This window comes from Chroicocephalus ridibundus, chromosome 1 (assembly GCF_963924245.1).
Source record: "Chroicocephalus ridibundus chromosome 1, bChrRid1.1, whole genome shotgun sequence".
NCBI lineage: Eukaryota > Metazoa > Chordata > Aves > Charadriiformes > Laridae > Chroicocephalus > Chroicocephalus ridibundus.
In genome coordinates, this window is record NC_086284.1 from 183,561,956 (window position 1) to 183,587,846 (window position 25,891).

The following is a 25,891-nucleotide window of genomic DNA, read 5'->3' on the forward strand; positions in this document are numbered from 1 at the left end:
GAATGACCAAGCACTCAGCTCTTGCTAGCACCTTTCCAGAGACGTGATCTCAGAGACATAACTGCTTGCTCCAGGCAGCAGACAGAGCCTACACCTCCAACTTCTCCACGCCAGATAGGGGTGGGGAGGCCGAATTCCTCTGTGCAGAAACTTCAAAGAAGGGATTAGAGGCAAACCTTGGCAGATGTCTTGATGTATCACCTTGTCTGTCCTTTCACGACAGACTTCAGAGAGTGCTCTTGTATTGCGGACACAGCGAGCCACACACCCATCACATCCAGGCTCACGGGAGAAAACGTCAGTGAAAATCTGATGGACCTGGAGGGTGACAGGCTTTACTGACCACGCGTGGCAGTGACAAAACCAAGGTACCACAAAGCAGCTGTATTTCTTCTTCAGTTCGAGACCAAAAGGATTACGTCTCTGGAACAGAGAACAAACCTTATTCTCTGTTTCTGATGCTAGCAAACTGCAGTGAAGTTATGCCACAAAAAGAAAAAAGTGCCCTGTAGATAAAATCCCAGATTCGACCTGCAACTTACAATAAATTATTTACATTTGATTTCCCAAAGAACCAGTAATTCTTCCTTTTATGCTTATTTGTGTAAGACCGCAGTAGTTGTCAGGTATCTCTGCGACTCGCTGAGTGGCACAGGGTCAGGCCACAGGGCCGGGCCCCTGGCCGGTGGCCAGCTCACAGCCCTGCACTGGCCACACGCATCCCCTGGCGCCGGGCTGGAAGTGGGCAGAGGGATGGACACCAGTGGCTGCCCAGTGCTGGCTGCTCTCTCCACCTCTTCCAGCCTCTCCAGAGTATTTAAGCAGTTCCACCACGTGTTATGCTGGTACTTTGGGACTTCCACTTGCTCTGACTGTTAGCATCTTTCCAACATTAAAAACCTAAACAAATGGATAGAGAAACCCTTCCATGTAAAAAAAAAGTGAGCCCTCACTTCTGTACTCAAACCCAATAAATACATTGCTTTTTGAAAGCATTTACTCTAGTGCCCTCTATTGCTGAACCACCAAAACAGCCAGCACAAAGTTAAATCGGCACTTTCGGTTTTCCTTTAGAAGAAACCTGACCAAAAAGCAAGAACTGGAAAGAAAAGTATGGTTTAGGTTTAGCCACCTGTGCTGCTGAGGAGCTGTGAGTTCCTGACCAGACGTGATTTAACAAACTCCCTCTTCTTGCTGGAATTAACAGTGGACAAGAGGTACCACTTTCAGTTCATGGAGGGGATGGGTTATAGAAAAGTGGTCCCAAGAGCTCAGAAGAGACCTGATTTACCTGCTTTACCTGGCCACAACATTGGGAGTTCATTCTGAATCGCTGCTGAAGGGTCAATAATGGCTCTATTAGGAGAGAGAAAAGTAGCAATTATATCCTAGCAGGACGAAAGTCAGGCCTCTTAAAAGCAGATTACGTGCAATTTCAATACTTGAGCTTCCCACTAAACAAAACCTGCGGTCTGTTATGTTTGAATGTGAGATGGGAAAAAAAGTTGAATCAAACCCATCAAATTAAATGAAGCTTAATACAAAAAGATCTGTGCTTGTTGGGAAAAACAGCAGAGTATTCCGTGCCGATCACCTCTAACACCAAGTACAGCTCAATTCTGAGGATGCTTTTGCATGCTGCATCCAAGCTCGGTCTATGGCTCTAATGTTACATTATCTCTTTAAAACAGGTAATTCCACACTGCTAATTTATTAATGTTCCTCTTCACAAATGACCAATCCACAGCTTTTGTTTCAGATGTTATAGGTCATCATTCACATCCTGATAGTGGAGCTTGAAGCAGATACACTGGGGAGGTGCTTAGTTTAACGCACACAGTTGGTCATCTTCTTTTCTTTGTCTTCTCTTCCTACGAGCTCCCAGGGCAGCAAAGAGATGAAGTGGAGAGAAACAGCATCTTCCAACAGCTATTGTTTGACGTTGGCAAAGGAAAGAAAAAATGTGGCAGCAGAAAAACCAAAAGTAAAATTAAATCTTCCCAAGTACTTCAGGAGAACAAGCCCACAGTAGGCATATTACTAGCAATTCCTGGTGGTACTGACATCTCTCATGTGTTGTGGACATTCACTTTGGTAATCCTGATCCAAGCAGCAATGGGGCTTGTGAGACGAAGTTCGGTCTCTGAACAAATTTTTTTTTTCTTACATATATTACAGGCTTACAAAAACCTTACTAACTCTCCGGGTACAAACCAGGATTTTCCTTTGGAAGGGAGGCAGAGTAGGCAGAGAGATTCGTCTTGTCTCATTTAAAACTGGCAGAGCCAAGGAAAATGTAGTGGGATGCCACATTCGTCTCATCTAATTATCTGAGAAATGGAATAAAACAACACATGATGCAATTTGCAAAAGCCACGCGACTGGTAAGACCTGTGAATAATAACCGCTATAGAGAAAAACATATCCTGGATCATCCGAACACCAACAGAATGCATCTCCCTTGGAAAAATACAGACTCACAAATAACAGAAAAACTAAACAGTTATTTAATGGGTGGAGAATGGCAAAGAAAACAACAGTAGCGAGGGAGGCTCTCATATTCTCTTGCCTTTATCAGTATTGCATTTGAAAAACACAAGAACAGATGGACTTGGTTAGACCAAAGATCTGTCTAGGCCAGTAGCCTGTCTTGGGAAGAGCCTGAGAGAAAATGCTTAGGGAATACATACAAGAAAAAAAAGTCAATTTTGAGCGATGTTTCCCCCTTATGCCTTTCTACTCTCTGGCAATATGCAATTTAAAACAAACAAATGAGCCAGAGGCTGTATCTGCATCTTTTTATTTAATATCCCTTGATGGCTCTTTCCTCCATGAATTTACCTAATCCCTTCTTGAATACATTTATACTCCTAGTCTCCTACACATCCTGTGTCAGTCAGTTCCACAACTCAATTACATGCATGCGGATGTATGTGAAAGAGTAGTTTGTTTTAAGCCCCTTGTTTGGCCATTTCATGGCGCAGCCCTGACTTTTACGCTACGAAAAACGGGAAATAACTATGCTGTTTTCAATTCTCCACACTGCTCTTATTACTACAGAAGAATATTCTCCTGCAGCTGCCTCTTACCAAGCGGAAAAGCCCTGGTCTGTAGAGTTTACTGATCTCTTTGATAATCCAAAGTCTTCTGTTCTATCTTCAGATACTACTATACCCTTTTTAAGAGGGTGGGGTGGCCAAACTGTTTCATGTGACATACAGGCACAGCACAGTTTTCTGGGTTTTCGCTTTATTTCTTTCCTAATACTTCCATATATTCACTTCCCTTTTAGCTTGAACATTAAGAAGAGTCTCTTCAGAGAACCATCCACATGATTAATTCTGTTTTCCAAGCGATAAAAGCTAAATTAAAAGCCACTGCTCTATATGTGCAGTGAGTGTTTTCCCCATAGTTTGTATTTATCAACACTGAATTACGTTTTACTGCCCAGTCACTCAGTATGATCTGTTTCTTCTACAGCCTTCTACAATTAACTCTAAACTACCCTGATGACCTGTTAACACTGATATCCGGCACCCATCTTCTTTTTCATTTTGTTAATAAATGTCTTTTATTTACAGATCCCAGCATAGCCTCCTCTTAGAACTAGGTAAGTGCATTTTTATGCGAATCATACAAGAAAAATTTAATAAATATATACCTAAAATCAAAAGAGGTAGGAAAAGCACATATAGAGATGTTTTAGAAAGGGAGACTAGAAACTAAAATCATGCTTTCACCAGACAAAGGTTATTTATATGGCACTCTTCCATTAATAATCTGTGTATTGGACCCAGGCTGTTAAACGATGGTTAAGAACATTCGAATCAAATGGGCTGAAATGTCCGAAGTAGATGAACAAATATGAACTGAAAGGACTGTACCCACCCTACTGCAGGCAGAAGACCTGTGTGTATGGTCTGATGATAAAAGGCCATCATCTCCCACCTGCTTCCCAACCTGCTGCAGTAGCCTACCCCTCTCCAGCACTATATAAATCGTAGCCATGAACTAGACGTTCAGGAAATGAACAGATACAGCAGTCTGAAAAAGCTGGATCAGAGGTCTTGTTTACCCACCGCAGCAAGTCCCAGTGAGACGTGACCTTGGGTTTCTGGATCCACACTCCAGAATGGGCACCTGCAGTCATAAGCTCACCTTGTCTGCTACCATGTTAGGTTTCAATATAACCGATTTACATCCAGGCTGGTTTCCACTGAGACATTGTCCTTCTGCTCCCTCTCCCAAACACAGCTAATTAATCCTTCAAATGATATTCCCTTGGAGGCAACCATCTTATCCACCCATGTGAGCTTGAACACTCCAGAGCCACAGTTCACAAATGCCCCTACATGGCATTTACCTCCTGTGTTGGGCCAAAAGTCCCTCTGTCATTCCCAGAGACGGACACTCTCTTTCTGAGTCCCCCTCTGCAAGCCCTCGCTGGGCTTGACGTACCCATCGCACCTCAGAGCATTGCTCCTATGCACAGCGCAGCAGATGCGCAGAAGAGAACTACGGCCTCAGTGAACTGTAGGGACAGAGAGGTGAACTGTCTTTGACTGAAAAAACACGAGACCATACAGGTCCTCACCGGACAGTTGCAGGTATCCGCGCAGGAGACACGGACCTGACCGTGAGGACTGTAGAGGTGTGAGATGCCACTGGCCTGAGGGAGCAGGGGACGCAGTGGCTTTCACCAACTGGGTTTGGACAAGAACGCAGAAATACAGTGACATTATCTGTACATTAACTTCCCAGCTACGTAGTCTCAAAAATTCTAGGTATGCTACCTCTACATACCCAAACTGTTCCCAGAATAGCCCGATTAAAGAGGTCATGTAAGGACACAGGTGCTTACAGCATAAGCCGTCACATGTTAGCGGGCCAAATATGAAAATAAGAAATGAATTCACAAATATTTTAAACTAAGCCATTCTAAATTGACATATCACACTAAAATTATGTTCTCTCTTTCCATCTGTGTTATAGATTTATTTTGTCAGCTGGATGTATTTTGGAGAGAGAGTTCAAAGTTTGACTTTTCTCTGTCTGATGAGTTAAACCTTTAGATGCGAATTCTGTCAGGAGGTAGCAAGTTTAAGGGGTACCACCATACCTCTGTACAGGTTTTTGCATAGCACATATTCTTACATAAACATGATTTTATAGTGAACGCTTGACCATTCTGACCAAAAATCCTTCAAAATCAGTAAGAATACTCTACTAACTTTAATGTTAGAGAAGGACTAAAGGGGTAACACACTGGAGCAGAAAAGTCACAAAAAAACCCAACCAACAGCAAAGGGTAAAGATCAACCTCAGGCTGTGTGAAATACAGTTAGTTTAAGATTGTGTTGATAAATTCTCACTTTCTGCCCTCCGAAAGAGCCTTCCAACATCCCTAGTAGGAGGATAGTGGCTCAAACTGACGAGAACCTTCCCCAGCCGAGAGCGGAGAACAAAGCTCTTCACGAGCCACTAGGATTTGGCAAGAAACACGACTACACAAAATCGTCCACCTCAGACTGACTTAATTTACTGCATTTATTTATTTATTAGAATGGCTTCAGAGCAAGCAGGGCTTGCCACTGGGGCAGTTTTGTCAAAGTAAAAAAAAAAAAATGACAGCAAGCATTGTGCTTTTCATGTTTTCTACAGGATATTATGGGATGCTTTTCTGAACAGGTCTAAAATCTGTTTTTCTCCTGTATAAGCCTGAAAAATGTCACAAAGGTTTAAATCAATGCAGATCATAACATCATCTCTGCCAGGGGTGAGCATTAGTTGCTTTGGAAGAAAAGGAAGAAACAATAACAGTTGTGGGATCTGAGCCACAAAATTAGCTCAAACTAATCCCTAATTGTTAAAAATTAGCTTAAACCCTGAAGCAAGAAGATTTAGAAGATTTATGTCTCTTTCAAAGCTTTTCTTGTAGCTTTAGTTGTTGTAATATTGAATATTCTTATTCTTCCAGACCTTCTTTAAATCTTGTTACATTCCTGACCTCAGCAGCATCCTCTGGTAATGAGTTCTACAATTTAATTAAATCCTGACTAAAAATTTTTTTTTAAAATTCCTTCTATCATCTGCTTTACATTTTTCACCCCTCACCCTATTCCTCTGCTATAAGACAAAGAAAACAGGAGCTACTTGTCTATTCTGATTTTTTTGGTCATTGCTTCCTATAGTCTTATCACGGCCCTCCATATTTTTTTCGAATTTCTTTGTGTTTCAATACCCCTCCCTGTACGTATGTACTTTATCATGATAAAACTTCTAGTCACATGATGTGTCAACACAAATTCTATCAAGATGTTACAGGAAAAAATCCAAATATATTTCAAAGAACAAAAGGCTACAGAACCCTAAATACTACATCCCTCAGTTTAAGCGTCTTATAAAATTTTCTGTACTCTTGATTAAACTTAGTGCCCTTAAAACATTATCAGCTACATTTAGTATATTCTGAACCATGTCTAAGGTATTTTTCTTAGTCCTTCAGTAAGTAATTCAATCAAAACCAGTTACTGAAGAGCACCCTTGAATTTTCTTTCTTCTTTTACAGCTTAGAAAGCAGCATGTTAGCTGCAGGCAATAGCCTGTGGCCAACAATCCCGGAGTATTAATACAAGGACAGGCTGGAAAACTAAGGACTTTTAGAAACAGCAGCCTAATTACGCTCTGATAGCTCTTTCTAAAATTGCACCAAATGCAACTTTCTGAACACGGTGACCTACAACAGTACTAAATTCATTGTTGTACTTAAAAACTAATTTTGTGCTTCAGCAGATTTTGTTTCTGGGTCAGGCAGAGAGGACCAGGCATCCCAAGACACGGCGAGACAGAAGCAGAACAAAAGCAACAACTCTGAGGGTGCTGCGCAGAGGCACAGTGCCTGTCTCGGTTCAAACGGCGTACGCTATCACGCAAAATCTATGACAAAGCATGTTAGAGAATGTAATCTCTGCTCTTCCTAACATCCAAATCAGGAAAGTTTCTCTTCTGTTGCTGTTAAAACATTAATTTATTTGTTAAAGCGTAAGTGGCTAAAAACTATCAGTTAGTATTACTGAAAGCTGGGTTATTCACCTGTGGAACAAGCCTAGTGATGCAGAATTGTTCTGCCGGCTCATCCTGGCTGACCCAACCAAAAAAATCTGTTAGTGCCAATACTGGAGCAAAACCTGGCAGAAAGACAGAGGCAGAGATAAAGAAGTTGAAAACTCTAGTATGCTGGAGGTGAGGGTAAATCTCTTTGTGTACCAAGGTAACCAGAGGGTCAGCACTGCTCAGACGAGGGTCATGTGTTGGAGAACTCTCTCAGAAGGACAGAGGGGCAACTTGGTTAAGAGTTACCAAAACGTGGTGTTTCAGAGTTAAGGAAGCATGTGAGTAATTCCTCAAGGACCCAAGGAAAATTCTGGCCACCTAAGAAAAAGGCAGAAAATGTTCATGGACTTCAGTGTGGCTAAGGTTTCATACCACTTGCTGTCTTTGTAAAGACTAAACAGGAATTGTCCGTGCAAACAGGAGCAGCATCCCCTCCCCTGCGAGAGGAGCATCAGGGCTTCAGCTTCCAGTTTATGACAGACAGGCTCGATGAGACTGGCTTCTGCAAAGTTACGAGAAGCTTGAGCTGAATTTTCACACTGACTTTTTTTCTGCTTGGATGCAACCTTGTGCTAAAATGGCACATTTCCACCAAAACCACAATTTTGTGATAATCATCTCACCGCACAGGTAGAAAAGGACAGGTAGGGTGCTTCTGACACTATTCACAAATTCATTTCAAAAGAGATGCTAATACATAAATTAAAATGAGGGTAGAAAGACAAATCTTATTCAAACCACTAGATCAAGAGGGAGATGGGAGAAAAACCACAAAAAGTATTATTTTTGAAGCACTCAAAGTTCACGTTGTTTCTTGTTACAAGTCATGGATGCAGTTTTTCTTTTGTAGTACTGAGGGAAAAGATAACTGGCATGTAAATGTTTTCACAGGTGTGTAACTCAGCTACCAATTAAAGCTCTCAATAACATTTATTGATGCTTTTTAGCCTCCTTTTAAAGCCAGATCATTCATTTAGGAGTGATCTGATGTGTTATGAGGACTCAAGATGATCTGATGTATTAGAAGGACTTGAGATTTCCAATATTCAAACAGAGGTTAATTAAAGCTCTAGATTTAGTCAAGGAAAGTTTTGCCACAGAATTCAGTGAGATGGGATTTCCCTCTGGATGTTTGAAACCTGTGGACTCCCTCACATGGGAAGAAGTCACATGTCGTTTAGACATGCGGCCCAACAACGTTTCCATGACAGATTTCAGGTGGTCCAACTTGTCCTTCCCCTCTCAGATTCACATTTGAAGTACGACACTAAATTGTCCACCTGCAGAACTGACCCAATCCCATCCCATACAAACAGGAATTTAGTATTAATGTTATAATATTTGCAGAACTGACAAGTTCACCACTTCAGTCAAAACAGACCTCATCAAAAGAAAGCTGGTCTTGTATAATTAGTCCTTGAAGAAGAACAGAATGAAGTCAGCTTCCTAAATGACAGCACTCCACGTTCCTCCAAAGCCCCCGAGAAAATACCTCAGCCCCAGCTTTAACAGACCGCTCTAGAGGGACACAGCAGCCTTTGGGCTTTCATGTTGTTTATGAGAATGTTAATCTGAGAGATGCAAACACTTCTCTGCCAGGAGCGGACAAAGATCAGAGCACCGAGTTCTCGTTAGGAGCAACACCTTTCACTGACGGGTGAGCTGCGCAGGGCTGCTTCTCAGCGGATAAAATGGAAACGAAGGTCAGTGCATCACTGCGGAACACAAGCCCTCTCTAAGCAGCTCATCCCTTTGTGTGAACGCTGGTACAATGAGTTACGCTCTTGCAGTCAATTCCGTCTTTACACAGCCTTCTAGATCAATTAACAGATTAAGGCAATTCCAAATAATTTTCTGACGGGTATTTGAGTCATACTAGAGCTGCTATATACACACCTAAGAGAGAAACAAGGTCTGCAAAAACAAGACACCAAATACCCACCGACATGAACATTAATATGAATAAATTATACAGCCGCAAGAGAACTCTTCATCTGAGCAAGCCTAATGAATCTTCTATTGCATTTCCAAAATATTTTTACAGTTTTGCCTAATGAGCCTGAGAGAATGGAAAAATGCAAACAATGCTGGCCTGGAAAAGTTAACCAGCTGAGCAGAAATAAATTATTTTTCCCTTTGAATTTCTTTTGAGCCGGAAAAAATGTCTTAAGAAACATCACAGCAGACTTACCAGCAGACTTCCAGAGAAGTTTTACTGTCCTCCTCCTTGAACCGCTCAACGATTTTGGAAACCAGTAAAAAAACCGTGCTATCCTCCTGATGGTTTTGCTCAAGTCCTTTCTTATTGCCATAGCTGAAAGGGTTCCGCAGCTACCCTGGGAACAACAGACACACGTATGCCGGCAGAGAGAGGAAAGCCCACGAATTCCCGCAGAGAGCGCGCTGGCTGTGAGCTCAGCGTCGGGCAGCACGTCTCAGGACCACCTGTTAGTCCTAAATCCCCTCCCTCTCCGTCACTCCGCGCCGAGCCCTCCAGACCTCCCTCTTCATTACAAGAAGCAGCTATATTAATAGATGCTTTGGCTAAAGAAAGACCAACGCTCTGGAGTCTTAACCTGGTACTGTGTTTCCAGTGATGTTAAAACAAGACATGTTTTCCACAGAAGGGCTCTTTTGTCCATCTTTAGCCACCTTTTCTAGGCTGTAAACAAACAAACTCCAAAACTGATAGGGACAGGTCCCCTTTCAAAAGCCCTTGATTTAAATCAACAGGATTTTCTCTAGAGAGAGTGTTTCTCAAAGACCTACTTATGAAGATTAGTAGAAGTAAATTTAGCAGAGATTTCTATAGATACACAGGGTGTTAAAAATGGGACTTTTAATGGATTTTAAAGCAAATATAAGAATCAAATCATTCACTGCCACAATTTACTTAAGAGTCGAGCATCTGTCAACATATTGCTACCCAAAAAAATTAACAGCATCTCAGTACTGAGACTACACGTGCTTCAAAGACAATACATATTAAATTGTAAATCCAGAGATGCTATGAACTACAATATGTCTGTCCCCCCCCAACATATATCACGGATCCTAGCATACTTTTTTTAACAGCAAGACTAGTTAACCATTTCCCAAGCTTAGTATTATTTCCTCGACTATGTCAAAAGTTCCTCTTCAGCTTCTCACATATTGTTTGATTTTTTTTCTTCTGCTAGATCTGGATGGTAGGAAACACTGAAAACCAAGACTAATGTCATTATGAAACAAAGATCCTTTTATATCAACCTTTAAACTACAGAAAGTAAGGGCTTTGTTACACCAGCTACGTTCACAGCACGCCGTTAATAACTCCTCTAGAATTCACACTGTATTTTTCTACGCTAAAATATGTGAAATATTTAACCCCATTTTATACATCCGACATTTTTAGCATACGGCTACTTCTCGGGACCAAGCTAGAGAGATTGCATTTCCTTTGGCCAATATGTTTCTGAAAACAAACAAACATTTCCATTTACACTGTATCTGCCACAATTCTTCAGCCAGTGTCAATGAAAGAGCAGAAGGCAGGGCTCAGGCTGCCAGACTTGTCTCTTGTTCGAGCTCCACCCCGTCATACCAGTAGGAATTTAGTAGCAAAGTGCCGGTTTTAGCACAAGTAGGAGGTCTGCTACCCCATTCAGCACAGGCGAGGTGCAGAGTTAAAGGCCCAACAGCTAACTTGCTTCTTTCAGGAAACAGCATGGGTTTGAACATTTACGAGCATCTGCCAAATACCAAATCAAACAATGAAATTTTTTTTTCTCTGAAATTTATACATATAAAAATTTGATGAAAATCAAAGTGGCATAAAAAAACCTCCATACTATTTCAGATCGTAAGTGAATATATGTTAAGATAACTAGTTTCATAATTTGATAAAGAATCCATATAGATATGTATAATCTTTAGCAGGATATGAGGGGCACAGGAATACTTTTTTCACCTAAACATAAAATGCTGATAAGCGTTTTTGTTACACTGGTATTTTATGAGACTTAAAAAAATATTCAGCATAACATGAGTCTCTGTCTCTGAAGACATTCAAAACCCACCTGTACGCATTCCTGTGCGACCTGCTCGAGGTGACCCTGCTCTGGCAGGGGGGCTGGACTAGATGATCTCCAGAGGTCCCTTCCAGCCCTTGCCATTCTGTGATTCTGTGATAACACACCAGAATATAACAATATAAAGGGGTAAACTGACTTTGCTGGTGGGAATAACAAACCTCTGCAGGTTTACACCTTACAGCGTTTAGTGCCTTACCGGAACAAAAAATAAGCAAGAGCATAAAATGTTGTACATTACATCAAGGCAAAGGGAACTCATTCTGGACAAAGAAAGTCAGTTGGATGACTCTGGCAATTATGCTGTGCAACAAACCAGCAAATACAGATGGGAACATGGACCTGAGTTCAAGCAGTGGTCGTTAGCCTTGCAATAATTTCCTGACTCCTCCATCACTTCACATTTCTTGGCTCCAGTTGGGACAAAATGTAGAGCTAATGGAGGGCAACCTGCCCGTCTCCCCCAGCTTATGGATGAGGGGTCCGTGGTGATGGCAGGGGTTCCTCTCAACCCGAGTTGTGAGCTTCAGAATACAAGACACGGTGCTCTGCACGGCACCGCAGCGCTGTCAGCCTGCATCAGCTGCATCAGCTGCATCAGCTGTGCTGGGGGGAGTTCACAGCCCAAGACAGTTACGATTGCTTACATTACACCAAAGCACTACGGAAGTTAAGAATCCACTGAATTAAAAAGGTACTATGCGGGGCTACATGTGTGCCTTTCAATCTACCCTGACGAAGAGACAGCGCACGGAGATGGACAGAAGGACCTGAAATACGAGCAGAGTCACACTCTTGATCCCTGCCTCCCTTTAAGGAAAAAAAAAAAAAAAAAAGCCGTGTAAGGCTTTTTCCTGCAGCAGATTTCAACCCCCAGGTCATCCTCTGCTCATCTAAGCAGTGCGCTGGAAGAGGGGGGGGAGGACTGATGCTGTCCCACCTGCCTGGGAAGGTTGGTGAGCAGCTGTCCCCTCTGCTACACGGGACGCCTCCGACCTCCCATCTCCCTGCACGGTGCAAAGGTCAGATCTCAGCAGGCCTTTGCAAAGGGCAGAAACGGCACGACAGGCAGCCTCCACGTCTGTGGTGCCCACCCCACGTGCCGGGACGTGCAGCAAGTCACTGCCTTGGCAGGAGAGCCGGGCACAACGCACCGCCCTCGGCATCTGCCCCACGACCCACCTTCCAAATGGAAACCTCTCCACACGGGTGGGAAAGCAAAGGGGTGCTCATGAAACATCCAGCAGGTTGGACACGTCACTGTCCTCCCCGACCTACAGAGGTAGGCAGAGCTACACAAGGACCCAGTGACCACCTCACTGTAGCCATCCCATGCCCACTGCTGGAGCTGAGAAAGCCAAAAAAACCCCAACAAACCCTTGCTGTTACATGAAATACTTTTAACTGATGAACTGTAAACAACCAGTGGTGTCTGACTGGGAATATTCTCTTGGAGTTTGCTGAGCTTATACAATTTTAAAGCAAATTCTTTGCTGATAAGCGTTTGTTAGAGCAACACAGCAGTGCTGAGATACCATAGAAATGAAGTCTGACAGTGAGGAGGAGCAGATGCAGTGGTACCAGCTGAGGGACAAATGCAGCGTTTTCTCTGCCTGGAGGCAAAAGAGCATCATTCCTCAGTGAGGAGTTACTGCCATTTCTGCTCCCCCCAGCTCTTAGGTAGCAAATGACTGGGATGAGCAAAGGATTTCATTGCTTTGACTTACCTGGAACTGGTAAGTCTGGTTTCAGGATCAAAGATCCCCACACGTCCATTCACAGTGGGAATTGTTTGTAGGAAAAGCTAAACCTATTACGGAATATCTGCTTGCCTGCATTAGCAAATGTCACAGAATCACAGTATGGTTCAGGTTGGAAGGGACCTTAAAGATCATCTAGTTCCAACCCCCCTGCCATGGGCAGGGACACCTCCCACTAGACCAGGCTGCTCAAAGCCCCATCCAGCCTGGCCTTGAACACCTCCAGGGATGGGGCAGCCACAGCTTCTGTGTGCCAGTGCCTCACGCCCTTATAGTGAAACATTTCTTCCTGATATCTAATCTAAATCTGCCCTCTTCCAGTTTGAAGCCATCACCCCTTGTCCCATTACTACAGGCCCTTGTAAAAAGTCCCTCTCCAGCTTTCTTGGCGGTCCCCTTCAGCTAGTGGAAAGCTGCTATAAGGTCTCCCTGGAGCCTTCTCTTCTCCAGGCTGAACAACCCCAGCTCTCTCAGCCTGTCCCTATTAGCTGGGCTCAAAATGAGTTTTTGCTTTCTTTGCAGGGACAATAATGTACTTGGAAAATGAGGTGGTGTCTTTCCAACCTGTCGCAGTGTGACAGGGTATGTGACGCTATGCTCCACGCCACGCTGACAGGCACACTTCAGTGTGGAGAGGTATTCACGAGCCAGTCTTCACAAGGATATTCTTCATATTGACGGAGCCCGAACTTCCGAAGAAGAAGGAATAGACTTCCAGACCTCCAGGGACTGTCTCCCTTCACTTTTTTCCTCACAGAGATCTAAAACAGACTAAAAGATTTTAGCAATCCCGAAGGGGGTTATGCAGAGAAACAATGTACCTATGCACTGGACAGAACTGAATGTGTGAAACATATTTATCTAGATATTATAAACAAAAGCTGTGACCTTCCTGAAACCTTGTTCGGATGTATGTCAGAGTGGATTTTATCCAAGTTAGAGAGGGGTCCTGCCTGACCAGTCCCTGGGCTTCAGCACTCCTGCACTTGCCTGACGCCATCAAGACATAGATTTCATAGTATCACAGATTTCACGAGTATCACAGATTTCATACTAAAACATAATTTGTAACATCATCGTGTGTGACAAAGCTATGCAGTTGCTAGGAAGCTTATAAAGAACACAATACAACTACTAAAAACAAAAAAACTGCTGCATTTGAGCTTCGTTCAGCGAAACTAGCATAATACTTCCGATTTCCAGCTCAGCTGTTCATCCCTCCCTAATCCAAATAAGTAGCTATATTTGTGAGCTTTCTAAAAAAACTTTTGATTCTCAGCAGCTGCACAGGCACAAAAAGAAGCGATTAAAAATTAACCGGTGGTTGGCAATCTGCAACTTCCAAAACCTTGCCTCCATTTGAAAGTTGGAAATGGAAGAACTGTAGTACTCAAACTGATGTAAGACACATTTGTTGTCAGATTTAATGATCTATTATTGGATAAATAAATAAATAAGGTTAAAATAAAATTGTATAGGCACCTTTTTAGCTGTGACATCAAAAGTATTTCACATGTTCAATCCACTGCTATCAAGGCTTCCAACAATTTATACACTGATAGATAATAAATGTAATATGAAAATAAAGAAAACTGACAGAAGAGAAGGGGAAAAATGTTGAAAACCTTACACAATGCACTGTGGATGACCGTTCTGCTAAAAATACCATAAAAAGATCACACAACCCAAACCTTGCCGCGCATCAAACTGAGCCACTACCAAATCTATACTACTAGAAACTCCAATCCAACGTTATTTTCTGTAAAAAACGCTTCTAGTCCAGACACATTCCTATGATTGGAATGACTTTTGAAGTAAAACAGCACGAAATTTGGCCGAAACTCATCCAAAATGGAGAGGAAGCAAATGAGCATTAAGTGAGCATGAGCAGTTTCAACCCTTTTTCATGGTCCTAGTGACCATGTACCAGCAGGTAGTTGGGCTTCGTCTAATTGAATACAGATGTCTGCAGCTGAGCTGGTTGTCAGGGCTCCTGTTACCGTCAGCAGAGAAAGACCAGTGCCTCGTGGGCACATTTATTCCCATCCTGCAGAAAAGCTGTACAATCCACGAGATGAACTGTGCCCTGCGCAGCTTCTGGAGAAGCCCACGATGCCACCATGGAAAGCAGAGGTGGGGACGAGAAGCGGTGTCCTGATGCTTCTACGGCACACGGAGCACATCTTAAATGGAAAACCCCGAGGTTGTTCAGGTGCGCCATCTCTGTCAGGGATGGAGGACAGATCCCAGAATGACTCAACCCAGAGCAGACAACCAACAACTGCAGGTCTCGCTTTGGAGCTCTGACATGAATGCAGAGGAGCACTCTCCAAATGCAGTGGAATTTTGGTTCATTTTCTCCAGGCCTCAAGTGCTGTATGTATAAAGTGCTGTATGTATAAAATAAGTAACACCAATTCAGCCTATCAGTCACGTCTCAAGGTCTTCTGAGATGAATTGCTTGCTTCTTTCACAGGCTATCTGTTGGGGAATAACTGGATTTCTCCCCTTAAGAAGTAGGAAGGTTTCTTATGAGCAATAGCTCCAGTGAAGCACATCCTGGATTTTGAGGAAGAAAATCACTGTGCCGAAGCACTTTTGTTTGCATCTGACCAGCTCTTATTTCACTCTACAATATATTACACTATCATTGAATATTTTCATACATTGTTACATGAAAAAGAACATCTCTTTGTGTATTTCAGCAATACTCCTGCTTGATTCTTTTCAGTATCATCCATCGTACCGTACAGTTGTTCCCTGTTTCGTTTCGAATACTTCAACCTGTAAAATTTGTTGTAATTTGCTTTATGTTCTTTTCCAGATGCTGGAAATGTGCAGAGGCAGACAGGACTGGCACAGTACCATGATGAAAGCGTGTGACAGACCAGACACTGCTTTGCTGGTCCAGCTGAGCATCAGGAAGGTAATTCACTACTTCCCAGAGACTGCTGATGGTACAGTGTGATGCACATTGTCATTTTTCATGTAGGTTGGTTACAGGCTTACTGTATGTATGTATTTATGGAGGTTTGTGCATATTAGTTCAAAAAGTTAAATGCAGACAATAGTAGAGCAATGTCAAAAAAACCCAGATCAGTGTTAATTTTAGCTATGTAGTAGACACTATACCAGTAGCAGTAAACTCAGGGAAATGACCGAAGAGTCTTTAGCAAAATCACTTTTGTACATACACAGCTACACTTTAAAGTACAGGGAAAATAAAACTCAAGGCTAAACCTGGAGAGAAGATACTGAGTTGCCTTGTAACAAGGTCTGACACATAGGATTTGACTCAGTGGATGATAGACCAACTTCCCTGTGGGCTTCGGGTGACTTTGTGCCAAAATTAGCAGACTTCTCAGCGAGAGCTTGCATGGAACTATTGCTAAGGGAAATCAGATCAGGGAAGAAAACCAGAAATATGTGTTAAGTGTTGCTAAAACAGTAAATTCATTCATCCTAATCTGGTCTGCTTAAGGCAAAAGTAGTCTGATTGTTTTTTTGAGTACAAGAAAGCTGTGAGCATCCATCTTGAGATCTCTGCATCTTGTATGAGTGATCACATGCTGTTTACTCTTGAAGATTAACAAGGGTGCACCTTGTGCGTTTACTTTTCCTTAGACAAGCAGGATGTTTCTTATTTTAGCCATGGCAGCTATTAGATAATAGAGTAATATTTTGAACTGCAGTATAAGAGAAAAACACTCAAAAGAGATACTGCAGAGCTTAACTTTCATTGTAGCCCTTTATATTTTCTTCCAAGCTCCTACACTCCTACGCTGTCAGGCTATTGTACCCAAGCTACCATATGTGACATGCTCTTCCTTTACTGAGCAAAATCAAAAAGGCATTCATCAGTGCTCAGTGCAGTGTGGAGAAAACAGACACATCTAGCCGCTCATAAAGCCACCAGGCCAAAAACAGCATCGTTATTTTCTTTCTGTTGCGCACACTGCTGACCTGCATTTAACTGTCTGGATAAAGAGATCCATCCAATCGTGCTGGAGGTTTCTGGTGAACGCTACTTAGCAACAGAAGGAAGAGATGACTACTGTCACTGGGAAAGAGCTGAGCTCCAGTGCTGGCTTGCCCAGTGACCTCCTGTGTAACCTTGGAAAAGTCATTTTAACTCTCAGTGCTTTCATCTGTGGCTATTTTGCTCATAGCACTTCAGACCAGCGGTTCCTTCTTCCTGCGCAAGCACACTATTAAGGACTTACTGTGGCCGGCAGCTCCTATTGCTAACAGAAAATGCAAAAAAAAAAAATTTTCAGAAAAAAACCCCTCAGCAATGAACTATGTTATCAATTTATCAAAAAAATACACTATCTGGTAAAAAATTGAGTTTTATCTTTGCCCCCTGTGTATTAAAAGCACAGATATTAGCAATATGTAAATAGTATGCAAGCAATGTAACCCAATGTCATTTAGAAGGTACTTGTATCATTACTTCCCACAATGCCCCAAGCTCCTGGCCAAGCCTGTTGAACTCTGAGCACGGCATGATAGGACTGTCTAAAAATGGGCCTCAAGATACAGCAAGCTCTCCAAGGCTTTTACGTGACAAGGTCAAGTTTCTCCTTGGTTCCCCAAGGCTTTCCCAGCAAGCAGACCACCAGGAGGTATCATGCTGGTGAGTAATGACAACAGTTTTATTACCAAGAGCTTCTTTGCTTTTGTAAACAGATCACTGCTTTGATGTTTTATCACAAATCTTGAAGATGTCCTAGGCTATGAACCTTTGGGGGGTTGGACTAGATGACCTTTAAAGGTCCCTTCCAACCCAACACATTCTATGATTCTACGAACGCTGCCTGCAGAAATACCTATTTTATCACTTTTTCATTAGCGGACACTTTTCTACTCCCATACCAGCTCTCAAATACCAGTCAGTTCGCAACCAAGCCTTATGGCATCTGGCCTCCGTCCCCCCTGCGTGTGAAACGAAACACAGAGCAGCTCCAAAACATGTGAGGAAGACAAGGGGGAAAACCACACAGCATTTTCAGAGCCTTTCAGTGCTGGCAGCTGAATGTTATGGGGTGATTTTTTCATTTTTCTCTTCACTCCTATGCAGACTGAATCACAACTGCTTGTATTCTCTGTAGTCTCTTAGGGTTTTATCTGAGATACCCAAATTCTGAAGGACGGCATGATTAATAACTAACCATTCATGAGGTGGAGAAAACGAGAACAAAGAAAGAGATGCTCTGAGAATGAGTGAAAGCCTCCACGTATGACAGTGTACGGCTTAGGAGTGGAAGATGGTCCTCACGTAGAATCATAGAATCGCCCAGGTTGGAGGGGACCTTTAAGATCATCGAGTCCAACCATCAACCTAACACTGACAAAACCACCACTAAACCATGTCCCTCAGTACCACATCTACCCGTCTTTTAAATACCTGCAAGAATGGTGCTTCCACCACTTCCCTGGGCAGCCTGTTCCAATTTGGTGAAATTGGTGAAGAAATTTTTCCTAATATCCAATCTAAACCTCCCCATAGGAAGAGAAATGTCAGTGGCCAAGAAAACAGGACCCACAGTAACCAGTAACCAGTTCTGAGCAAACAGGGGGGAAAATGGCTCAGCTTTGCAGCAGTGGGAGCCTTGCTGCAGCTGCAGAGAACACAGAAATGCCCCAGGAGGTGCAGAGAAACCGAGGAAGCCAACAAACATCACTCTCGAAGAGCAAGCTCCATCAAAGTTGCCTCTTGGTCTCCATTTCCACAGGTCTACCTTCCTCCCCGCACAGGTCACAGCAGCCTCCAGCTCCACCAGCCCCGCAAGCTCCAGCAGCTGGAGCAGCACCTTCGCTTCACCCACCTCCTTCAAACCCAACAGGGAGGAACCGGGGCTTTCTCCGAGCTGAGCTCCACCTGCACAACCCAAACCCTGTTGCCTCCCGCTGCTCCAGCCCCTGCGCATTCTGAGAAACTTTGGTAATTTGGGATTTAAAACTAAATGAAGAAAAAATTAAGAACTGAGCACCCTTAAACAACTCTCCACAGAAAGCACAGGATGGGGAAGCAGCCTCCCACTGCCCCTATTTCTAATCCACCCCGCAGGTCCCACTCTTTTGATAAAACTTTCAGAGGCTCATGCAACCCTGAATGGTTTTGGTAATTCGAGTCGTAACTCTAGAAGTAGCATTAGCAACTTAACCCCCTCGTTACGTGTGATTAAATATGAACGCACTCCTGCTGCAGAAATAGAGGACAATGTCTATCCCCTTCTTTAAAAATATGAAAAAGTATGTTACACAAATTTATTTGTCAAAAAAAAAATATCCTTTTGAAGTAAAAAAACCCACTTATGCCTGTATTTGCTCCTTCCCTTCATTTTTGTAAGGGGGAATATATTTCTTTACCATTCCTGCTAATTTAGATAACACTCCCTGGTTTGTTCTAAGGGGATAAGGGGCTCAGGGTTTTGGTCTGGGTTTTTACAGATACTTAAAAACCCTGTAGTAAGAGAGCTACATCACATACTAAAATGTGACGCCTCTGCACTTCAACTGCACTACAGCAGGAGTCAGCTGCTGAATATTCAGAGACAACTTCCAAAAAAAACCCACTAAAAATGGAACGAGGGACCCACCAAAGGCTAGCCTGCACTTCCAAAACACCCGTTTTATAGGCCTTTAAACTGTGCTATACGCTTTACAAGGGAGGGTCGCTCAAAAAAGTCTGGAAAATGGGTAAAAAAGATATAGCACTGGTTCAGTGAACAAAGCTGAAATGACTCCCCGGTAGACTGGAGGGGAAGAGGATCCTTGCAGTCTTATCTGTTTCCATGGGCTTCTGCGCCTCCGCAGAGCACCTTGTAACTGGAGAGGCTGCTGTGCCGGGACAGGGGCACCGATCACACTGCACCCAGGTGACATGACAGGTGTAATGCCGCAGGTACAGAAAGTAACACTATAGGTGAGGAGGAAACAGGCTGAGGGACATGACTTCCAACTAGCGTTTAAAGGACACCCACTCACCCCGCACTCATTGATTGCACCTTTATAAAGGACTCCAACCACCAGAAATCTGACAGAAATGTTCTATATTCTCCTTTAGCAGGCATCCTTTTACATGCAAATGAACAAATACTCCAGTCTCTGTTTGCTTCGCGAAGTCCTTACACCATTACAATGTACCGGTCTTCTCACCTTGCCACATAAACCCAATACATACACCAATACACATGTTGTTGCACGGGCAACCTACAGTTTTTAAGAGTAATAAGGTCATCAAGGTCACGCTTTTAACAAAAGCATCCGTGAATTCCCAATCATGTCCCATCACTAAATACTGGAAAGGAACAACCTGTTTTTCATTGTATCTCTAAATACTATCTGCTTAAATACCTTCAGGAAGTTTGAACCAAAAGTCACAGAGGCCCTATAATTTCTCTATATACTCCTGAATAGAGAGTAAAACTTCTGAAAAGGCCTAGCAACATTTCCGTTTGGGTCAATGAGAAAGTGCACCAGAAATGAAAGTGTCGAAAGTACAAGCAAAGTTACAGAAATTAACTAGGAAGCCCAGAATAAGCAGTCCACAAAATAATTCCTTTCACGCCCCCGCCACCTACACACACTCAGTCCATTGACGAGACTATGGGGAAAGTAAACCTGTTCAGAAACCATTTTGCAAAACCTGGCAGCATAGACTTTCATCTAAAACCATGACAAATGCCTCATTTTTTCAAATGCCAAATGATACGGCGAAACAATGCAGCAACGCCAGGGCTGCTACGCTACATAATGCTTCACACCACGAAGTCATCAATAAGAAAGTGATAATCATCACCCCAGAGCACTCTCCTACTGAAAGAAAAATGGAATGCTAGAAAAGAAAACCCAATGTGAATCATTTTACTGCTATAAATTGGAATAATCCCGACTGCTTCTGTTTCGAAGGACTTTGTGCAGAGAAGCCAGGCCGGGCACCGGCATTCTGCATCTGCACAGTATCGCCAGGTTTTTACCCCAAATAACAGAGGTGAAAAGGTGAATGGCAGAGCAAGTCTGGACTGCTAAACCAATTAAGTCTCTCTTGAAAAGGAATCCAAAACAACAGCAAGAGCTCAGATACTACAAAGCATCTTTTTCAGAGGTATTTCATTACACTTGGCTTTCTTCCTGGGCTGAGGTCCAGAAATATCAGCACTGCCTTATTTTTTTCCCAAGAAATAAGCTGCTTGAATAATGTACACCTTGTGCGCTGCATTGAAACAGATGATCATTCGTCTCCTTGAACTCTTTTTTTTTTCTTCCATTCTGACCTTTCTCCCCCGAGTTATATGGAAGCATTTTTTCATTTCTTTAGCAGAAGCCTGAAAACAAACTTTGTGAATTACAAACAAAAATCTCACAAAAGGCAGGAAGACCTTTTCTCGGTAGTTCATGATTCACTCCAGTGATGCCACCTCACTTCACGATGTGTGCTAAGGAGGGTACAAAAACCCAAAGATGACCAAAGCTGCCCTACGAAATGAGGAAAGAAAAGTCCAGCCTCCACCAAAGCTCAGCTGGGGCATCTTCCCCGTCCCTGTGGGGAAGGCAGGACAGAGACACCCAAAGGAAAGCCCCACTCCCACAAAGGCGTCACACATCTTTCCTCTCAGACAGAAAAAAGTCTGCACCTAAAGAATTTAAAATTGCCCTTTTGATGTGCCTTTTGACTACTTCCCTATCCCAGAGGGAATTTCTCATGCCTTTTAATTGTTATCACCAAATTCGGCACCTCTGACTCTGACCTTGTCTGAGGGCAACGATCTCGTGAGAACTGCCGATGATCAAACAGGGTAATTTAAATAAATATAATATCTATGTCTTTGTGACTCAGAATCATGATGATTTAGTACGTGGCTGCCTCTATCGGCAGTGGACCATCTGGAAGATGCCGTTGCGTGTTGCTTTTTAGATGACATAAAGTGTTAGTCCCTACCACTCGTGGTAGGCCTTTGGAAAACACGGAGTTACCCGGGAGCCTTTCGGCACTGCCACACCTTGCCAGGCACATTCAAATCTTCGAAAGGTACTCGTAACTTTCACCTCAGTTGTAGTCTCTGCTTCACAAGGGACACCCAAAGGAGATGGTGGCATCTTTACAGAGGCTACCACAGTGGCCGCAAACCCAGCTGCAGTGCTGGATGTATCTGTTGCAGCTTTCAAGGGCGGTTTCGACACGCTGTAGAGGTTGAGCACAGCCGTGCCTGACGGCTTTCCGCAGCGGGGGACATCTTTCTCTATTTCCTTACTCACAGAAGAGCCCGTGACTAAGGGTGCAGACTGACGCCTGGCCACAGAGCGGGTTTAGCAGCTCTGAGCCAGGAGGGCAGGCAGCCACGCGTCCCTCCACGCCGCCGAGCTGTCCTGACACGGCCACTGCTTTTCAATTTTTCAGCCAGATCCGTTCCTCCGCCTCGCTCGCCGGTGTGCCTGCCAACCGGGAAAGGACAGAGGTTCTTCCGCGCTTCTGCTATTGTAGCCTTTCATCTCCATACCACTTTACAGCTTTTAAATATTATATTCACGCTAAGTCATAAATGTTGAATGCTTCCTCTGCTACTTAAACAGCAATTTAAGGGAGCAGCTTGAAGTAGGATGCCTCATAAAAATGGAGCTCATGAAGGGGGAGAAGGAAAAACGTTGTAAGCTGTAATCGTTCTGAGAAAACGTTGCTGGAAGATATATAATCCAACATGACACTTGAAGTTCTTGCCACAGAGCATTTCATCATAAAAGAAAAAAATATGATTTTTAAGGCCTATTTTCACATCAGTGCACTATACATCCTGTCAGAACAAATAGTGCACTAGCTTAAATGATAAATAAAAAATACTTTATTTTCACAGCCAAAGTCTTTCCATTCCAACAGCAACTGTAAAAATAGAGCTACTGAAAGCGAGTGTAACTGTAAGAGTTAACAGAAATTTTATATCTCAGCAGAGAACAGTATGAGGTTATTACATCTCCCTAAGCCAGAACAAAACGATAGGAAAAGACTGACCTTTCTGTCCCACCTTGGGTTTCAAATATCACCTGTTAAACAAAGGCTCAGTGACGTAAATCAAAAGCAAACCACACACCTCAACATGTCACTCCACTAGGGATAGCACCAGATTGTCCTAAAAAGCGCAGCGGGATGGCAGCAGCGGGTGAGGAACATCCAGGGTGGTGAGAACGCCCGTGGGGTTCCATGCTGGAACTGCCCCCGGGGTCACCACGAAACCAACGATGTGGCCAAATGGTTTTCAAAGCGAGGAACAGCAAATGGGGACTCTTCACCAGCACTAGATTATATATGTTCTCCTACCGTAAAGAATGGGAGGTAACAGGTGAAGGAAATTACTACATTTTAGAGTACACCAGAGGTAATCAAAGGGCTGAAAAGCACAGAAGTTGTTTTCTACTCAGGGTAAACCCACCTTTGGCTACTACGAATCAGAGCCCAGGGAGTGAAAGGACATGTAGGTGGTGTGTACCTGGGACATGCAATACTCCAAGATGCAGCTGCCTCCTCCCACATGAAGGACCGGGCAGGGGAGAAGACTGAAGGGTTTTTGCCAGGGGTGGGAAGCCACAAGGACACTTTGGAGCGGCACTACCCACACACCCCTGTAATCACAGAATCACAGAATGGTTTGGGTTGGGAGGGACCTTAAAGATCACCTAGTTCCAACCCCCCTGCCATGGGCAGGGACACCTCCCACTAGACTAGGCTGCTCAAAGCCCCATCCAGCCTGGCCTTGAACACCTCCAGGGATGGGGCATCCACAGCTCCTCTGGGCAACCTGTTCCACTGCCTCACCACCCTCAGAGTGAAATACAGGTATAATACTACGCATCCCCTTCCCGTTGGGTGGACATGTGGTGCTTTGACCTGGATCACACTGGACCCAGGCTATGCTGTCACCCCACGCCATGCTATCACCCCACGCCAGCCATCCAGCACGAAGAGCCATCATCCCTCACGCCCCGAGGCTTCGTGTGGGGAAGCCCAGGCTCCCGTCGGGGCCGGGCGAGGAACACGCTTCCAGCGGGAGACACCGGACCGAGCCCCCCCCGCCCCAACCCCTCCCAAAGCCGCGTAACCCTCAGTTTTGGGAAACGCGGGCTCGCTCACCGGCGCAGCGCAGGCCCTGCGACAGGACGAAGCGGCAGCAGAGGTCGCACCACGTTCCCGCCGCCGCCGCCGGACCGAAGCGGTGCGGGGGCTCCGCCGCCGCCTGGAAGATGGTTCGGACGTGGCGGGGCCGCGGGCGGCGGCGTCCGGCGCCGTACGCGGGGCCCGGGATGCCGGCGGGAGCGACCGGCTGCGGGAACATCGGCCGCGGCGCCGCCCGGCCCCGCGGCGCCTTCTCCCCGCCGTCGCCCGGGGCCGCCGCCATGCGGAGAGCCGTGCGGCGGCCGCTGCCCGCCCGCCTCTCCCCGCCGAGCGGCCGCGGCGGGCGGCGGTGGACGCCTCCCGCACATGAGGGAGCGGGAGGCGGCGGCGGGGGGGACGGGGGGGGCCGCACAGCACCGCACCGGCGCCGCGTCCTCCCCCGATCTGGCGGCCGGCGCCCGGCGGGGCTGGGCTGGGCTGGGCTCAGCGCCGCCGCCTCCCGCTCCCTCTCACGGCGCAACGGAGGGAGAGCCGCGGGCGGCGGCCCTGGAAGGCTCCCGGTGTGCCGGCCCCGCTCCCGCCGGGATGCAAAGGAGCGCTTTTCCCTGCCGTTTTCGAGGCGCTCACTGATAACGCGCGTTACAAACAGAAGATGCGAAGCGTTTCCCGGAGGTACGTTTTACTACCGCAGATAAAACAATTAAGACCCGATAATACACTGCTTTGTGGCGGCTTTGGTTTGGTTTTTTGCTTTTGTTTCCCAAGCTGAAGTTTCCAGGGAAGCGTTTGAGGGAGACGCCGCCTTCCGCGGCAGCGGGAACTGTGAGCGCCGCCGCCCCCGGGGGCAGAGGCGGGCCCCGGCCCCGCCGGTCGCTCCCCCGAGCCCCGCGTCCCTTTTTGTAACGAGCTGGGGGCAAAGCGACAGCACCGTCAGTGAGGTAAAGCCCGGATCTGTCAAACCTGCAGAGGACTTACTGGTACGTGGAACTGTCGCGTCTCCCAGGCGTTAGAAACACCGGCTGGTTTACTGCAGCCTTGCACGGAGTTTAAGTGGTATAAAGTGGGATGTAGGCATTAAGGCATTTTTAAGATGTGGAGAAACAGGATTTATGAACAATTCACCTGCACATTCACACAGAAGGTTCCAAGGAATGAAAATGGGGGGGAGAAAAAGTTACGTCTTTTCACCTGCTCCTGTCCTCTTAAATCTGAAGCTGGCCGTCACCACAGGAGCAGCAGCACGATGGTGCTGGCGTCATCTGCGCTCACCATGAGTTCGCAAACGCGCCTGCCAAGCTGGAAGTGCCCCACTTTGTTCTCCCCAGCACGGCGCAGGGCTGTACAGCCGGATTCGCTTGCTCGCAACCAGCTCCACAATCGCTAACGAACCTCTAATGTATCCACACGTACTCCGGATGCTGAAGCAACTCTCTCACTGTCACCCGGGGAGCTGGCAGGAGCCGGTGATGCGCTTCATCAACTTCTGAAGGCTGTGGAAGCCCCGGTAGTCACAGACTTCAACGCTTGTGCAGGTTTTCAGCAGAACAGAACCTTGAACAACTGCAGTATGCCCGTGCCCTTGTGCGTAGCACACCAGCAGCTGTACCTGTTGCCGTCAGTCTCCATCAATAGGAAGCAAAGTTCTCCAGAAGATGGCCAAGTGGACATCTACAAGCACAACCACTGCTGGCCAGGCTGGTACCAGTGTCAATATAGCAAATTCCCCCAAGGCACACTACCCTTACTGGATTTTTTTGTGATCAATGGAACAAATAACAAAAAAAAAAAAAAAAAAAAGCTGTGTAGAGCACAGAAAATTAAAATTCTGCCAGTGGCAGAAT

General features: G+C 44.9%; 1 protein-coding gene across 1 annotated transcript in view; it reads right to left on the reverse strand.

Annotated features, from left to right (window-relative positions):
- LOC134510129 (ras association domain-containing protein 5-like) overlaps positions 1-24,363 on the reverse strand; it is a 55,685-nt gene extending 31,322 nt beyond the window's left edge. Inside the window, exon 1 of the mRNA XM_063323035.1 lies at positions 24,069-24,363. Coding sequence (XP_063179105.1) covers positions 24,069-24,333 — 265 coding nt within the window. The 5' untranslated portion in view covers positions 24,334-24,363. The remainder of the gene's footprint in view (positions 1-24,068) is intronic.
- Positions 24,364-25,891: the final 1,528 nt, after the last annotated feature.